The following is a 5,141-nucleotide window of genomic DNA, read 5'->3' on the forward strand; positions in this document are numbered from 1 at the left end:
ATTGAATGTGTGTGTTTTCTTTTTACATTGTCAACTAAAATGAACTTACTGATACTTTTTTATTTAAACATTATTTTTTTTTTTTCAAACCATTGCCAAATATTAATTTTTATTAAAAGTGTCCTTAAGTTATTGTGGGTTTTGTTCTTAAATTTTACCAAACCATATCTTTACAAAAATATTTGTAGGGACATTTTCTTTTTATATCAAATAAACAATAACAAAAATGAAGCTAAGTTTTTTTTATCTATATCAAGATATGACTGCTATTTATTTTATTACTATTGATATCATATAAGAACAAAACCAGAATAATTCTATTCAAGGCCAACTCTCAAAAAGTATTTTGCCATTTCCTGCCTTTCACATTTAGAAAAGAGTGTAGTTACATTGATGTTTTCATGATTTTAAGGATCTTACCACTGTTAACGGTAAATGTTCGCCATGTTTTACTTTTGCCCTTGTCAGCTGGAGATAAAATCAGGTATTCCATTCAAAGATGTCGATTATTACTTACTCTTTTTTTGCATTTTTATTAAATTTAAAATCAAAACTTTAATTATCTACAATGCTAACATCGGTCTTTAAAAAAATAGCAATTCTGATGCAGATTTCTTCATCAATTAATTTAAAAAAAAAATTAAAACTTTTATTATTGCTTTTTCCATATATTTAATTTAACAGTAAAATGTGTTCTTTGGTAGTTAAAATGAGCTATAATTTCGATAATTGTAAGTATAAAAGGCATATCCCGCGCTAGCCAAAATGAATTATCGAAGATATTACACATTTTATTGTTTATTTTAACACCTTTCATGTAATAGATTAATAAAAACATAAACTCTTGTAGAACATACACTTAACCAAAATGTATTACCCTTAAAAAGGCAGTTTGCCAGAGATCAAACGTAATAATGTTTACGAAAATGTATATGAAATTTATCTATTAAAAATTTAAAACAATTAAGCCTCAATAGCCATCCGCTCCTCTGTAGAGCTTTATCACATATATCTTATTACATATTGTATCACATCTGGTTATAAACGGGGAAAACAAATCATGATTTTATATTATATTTATTAATAAAAATTGGGTATTGTTTTCTTAAAGAGACAAGTACTTTGTAGGATCATAAAACAAACAGAGCAGCTGAGCTGACCTATTTTTTTCTTGTTTTATGCAAAATTAGTTAATTTATTTGGACGTATTTGTCCTTTTGAGAAAATGAACAAAATTGATCATCTGTATGAAAAAAATTGAACCAAGTGCGACTGTCATCATAAGTTCACCACCTGCAGTTTTGTATGGCAAAGGTCAAAATATGTTAAAATTGTTTGATTATACTGTTTAACGCTTTATCAAAGTTGAGTTCAATTGTTAAATGAAATGTCAAAGATGTTCGAAATATGGATATTCTTAATACCAGTCCACTTATCAAATTAACTCTTCCTATTATTGAATTAAAGTGTGCTTGTTCATGAACTTAGATAAATAGATAAGATGTCATCATCGCAAATACACGATTGTTCAAAAAGGTATATAATGTAAGTTTGATTTTGTTCTCTTTTTCTGAGATTGGATGTCAGCAACAGTGATGAGGATTCTGCAGCTTTGTTTAAGTATTTGCGTGGTCATTTTGTTTTGTGATCGTGGCAAAACTTCGGTAAGATTTTTGTTTATACAACGTATATACATTTTACGATGTTTAAGGTAGCTCAATATATCAAATCATTACTTTTAAAGACACTACATTTGTAGGTCACAAGATAGAGTTTAAAATATTCTGTTAAATTGTTTGTATCAATATCATATTTTTTAAATGTCATTCATTTTTCAATTATTCTTAGAATACTACGACTTTAAGAAGTAGGAAACCAACGATTGGGCCCGTATTTGTGACGGTCAGCCAAAGTCCAAACAAACCCAGTGTAATGCAAGTTTTGATAAGATTTGCTGGGCCTCCAGAAACATTGGTTTATTATAACTTAAAAGATCTTAAAAAAGTTCAAGGTATGTTAAGATTATTAAAGAGGTTTTTGTTTTGATGTCGTTAACTTGACTTGAACTCATAAAAGTTTTCAGTTGACATGCTATTTCCGACTGGAATGTATTATTTTAAACCTATTGCCAAAATCTTTGCATCATCTTGTGCAGATCTATAGTACTGCTTTTGGTAGCAGGGGGGAGTTATGGTATATCAAATGTTGCAATATTCGATCCTTTCCATTTGTATTATATAAATATTCATTGGCATTGAAAGTTTATAGAAAAGTTTATAGAAAGTTGTTATAATGCCAATCACTAATTTCTAAGGATAATTTCTACTCGGAATGCGCAAAAAATCTATGCAAGAGGTTTTCGGAGATTCTGGCCATTACATTTTCGCCGATTTTTATAATTGTTTCAATTGAAGACATCCCCAGCTAGATGTAATTCCCTGCAAAGGATTGACATTCCGTACCGTTTGCATGTTGCACCACCACATGTTAAAAACTTACCGGTGTATAGTTTACAAGGCCCAATCCACAAATTTTTGTAATTTACCTCCTGTCTGTAACTTGCAATTTCACTTTGTAAAGTCTTCACCGCAGTCATAGCTGCATTTTTTTTCATTTTGCTTTTGGTTCTCATGTACTTAATATAAGGGGCCTACATATTGCAACAAAAATATCTACCACTAATGATTATAATCAAAATAATTTCACGAATTTTGCAACACTCATTAACCTTCAAGTTCAACAACTCTCAATTTTACACAAAACATATCGATATTTCGACCGTACTACTTCTATTATGGTTAATAAGGTATATTTTATCCAAGAAAGTAAAACAAATTAGTAAAATCAGTTTCAACAACAAAAAACTAAGTCCATGCTAACAGTGCGCGACCTACTAGTTCGTATGGTTTGCGCACGTGCGATAATATAACAGTAGGACAGAAATAAAAGTTCAACAATGATTCAAGATTTTTAAAATATATGTGCACGTGTACAAATGTACCTGAAAATCATTCTTTTCTTCTATCGTCTTTCAGTTTACATAAGAAGTAAGAAGCGATAAGCCAATAACTTAATAGGCAAAAGTCGAAGATAAAAGGGGAAAAAACGCGTATTTCTGAATTCATGTCAGCTTTGAATATATTGATCGGCAACGAATGCATCTATGTCAAAAGGCGTGTATTATGAATATCTGTACAAAAATGTAATTTGAATTTTTTTTTTTTTAACAAAATCATTACATTTCCAAATTTCAGTCCAATTATTTTATTTCTTTCTATCTTTGAGCATATTGTTCATTGCTATCCCCATAAATGTTTTGAACTGTTTAGTAATACTTAATAATAACATTATGACATCTAACAGAATATGTAAATTGTTTTGTAGTTTCTGGTGGAGATTTTGTATCAGTGGTTGATTTAAAAAAAGGGAATGATGATTGGGTCTTATTCCTTGGTTCTGAAACAACTTCCGAGAGTGTGCTTTTCAATTTGCGTCCGGTCATTGGATTCTATAAAATACACCTAAATTGTAACGTAGATGTCACCTCTTCTGATGTTGGAGAGATAACAACATACACCATCGTAGTATCAGAATGTCCCAGAGAAGAAACTGAGGGGGAATGGGAAGAATATGAATGGGGGCTGTTGCATCAATTGTATAAAGGGGCAAAACCCATTCCATCAGTAGATTATCTGACAATAGAAGAAAACAAGCAGTCAACACTGGGAAATGTAACGACCGTAAGCTTCAACAGATCCAGCCTGATAAACGACAATATCGATATGAGATTATATTTTCGTTTTTATACTTATTCATGGGACACCCTAGTACCTGAGATTGAATGGAATTACATCTTAGATTAAAGAGATACACTTCGCCGGTTTATAGGGTTACATTGAAGTTTGTTTTATCCTAATAAACCATGAACATTTGATGTATTCTTGACAATAAATAAAACCATACTAAATATTTTAAGTGTCCAATTAAACTTGGTTATCTATTGACGTTTTGTTTTTGATTGATGAACGTTTATGTTTTTATCCTGGGTTTGAATCCTAAAATACGAGGGTTAATCAAAAAATACGAAGACAATGTGGCTGTCTATCATATATTTTTAATGAGAGTCATACATAAGAGATTAATCTGTGCACCAACACTTATGTTATTGGTATGCGAAGTTTTAGTCCATTTGATGAAACGGTGTTTTTGTTACCCCTTTTTAAAAACAACATGTTTTGTCACCACGGCGCACGGTACCGTTCAAAACACGACGTCAAGATTAAACACGCACAGTTTATAGATATACCCCATCTTTTAATCACGCTTAGTCTCTTGTGCCTTTCTCCTTACAATTTAAAATGGCACTGAACCACTTAACATCTTACTTGCACACATCTGTTCGAGAATCATAAGTTAGCTCTTCAAAGTTTTCATTTTCTAACCGTGTATCTCTTAGTTTACAGCAAGGATAACCCTAGACGTCGGTTGACGTAACTTATTTTTTATGACCAAATATTTACAGATATTCTACTCTCTTTCGGACTGTTTTATATTCAAAATACAATTATCACCACCCCAACAAAATTTATTACAGTTAAACACAAACTTGCAAATAATTGTTGACTTATTTTTTGCACCATTGAGCATTTTCACAGCTTGTGTCGGCTTTTTCCTGGGTCAAATCCATTTTGTTTCTACCTCTCGTTGCACCGTGACGTCCGGCGACGTCGATGTTTTTAGTCAATTTTAAAGAGGACTATCTGTCTTTAGTTAATAGTATCTGTTCGACAAAACAATCTATCCTGTCATTGTTTGGAACTTAGAATACCAAGACAAAACTTAATTTGAGGTTTCAATATCATTTGTTTTTAAGCCCAATTTATAGAGATATTACTCTCAACATTGTATGGATTATTGTTGACATTACACAAATTTTGACCGTGCGCCGTGACCTCATTTTTGCAGGATTAGATTCTAAATAATTCTTAGGAATAAAGTAATCTATCAACTTTTTTCCTTGGAAATTATTTGAAACTGTTGCCAAATTATGTCTACCAAATTTAGTAATGATATGACGTTAAGTAACATAGCTATGACAAAAGTCTTCGTATTTTTTGATTGACCCTCGTATATACACGTAT

At 31.1% G+C, this 5,141-nt stretch overlaps 1 protein-coding gene across 1 annotated transcript; it reads left to right on the top strand.

Moving 5' to 3' along the window:
* The first annotated feature begins 1,510 nt into the window (after positions 1-1,510).
* On the top strand, positions 1,511-3,970 carry LOC128172128 (uncharacterized). The gene is made up of 3 exons (XM_052837895.1): positions 1,511-1,664; positions 1,849-2,011; positions 3,385-3,970. Exons 1-3 carry the CDS (start codon positions 1,581-1,583, stop codon positions 3,861-3,863), a joined length of 726 nt encoding a protein of 241 aa, XP_052693855.1. The 5' UTR covers positions 1,511-1,580; the 3' UTR covers positions 3,864-3,970.
* Positions 3,971-5,141: the final 1,171 nt, after the last annotated feature.

Source organism: Crassostrea angulata, chromosome 2 (genome assembly GCF_025612915.1).
Source record: "Crassostrea angulata isolate pt1a10 chromosome 2, ASM2561291v2, whole genome shotgun sequence".
Classification (NCBI taxonomy): Eukaryota; Metazoa; Mollusca; class Bivalvia; order Ostreida; family Ostreidae; genus Magallana; species Magallana angulata.

Bases quoted from the DNA above. Each gene is read 5' to 3' on its own strand.
- LOC128172128 (XM_052837895.1), top strand. From the start codon at position 1,581: ATGTCAGCAACAGTGATGAGGATTCTGCAGCTTTGTTTAAGTATTTGC. The intron at 1,665-1,848 runs GTAAGATTTTTG...AATTATTCTTAG, and splicing joins GTGATCGTGGCAAAACTTCG to AATACTACGACTTTAAGAAG. The intron at 2,012-3,384 runs GTATGTTAAGAT...ATTGTTTTGTAG, and splicing joins AGATCTTAAAAAAGTTCAAG to TTTCTGGTGGAGATTTTGTA.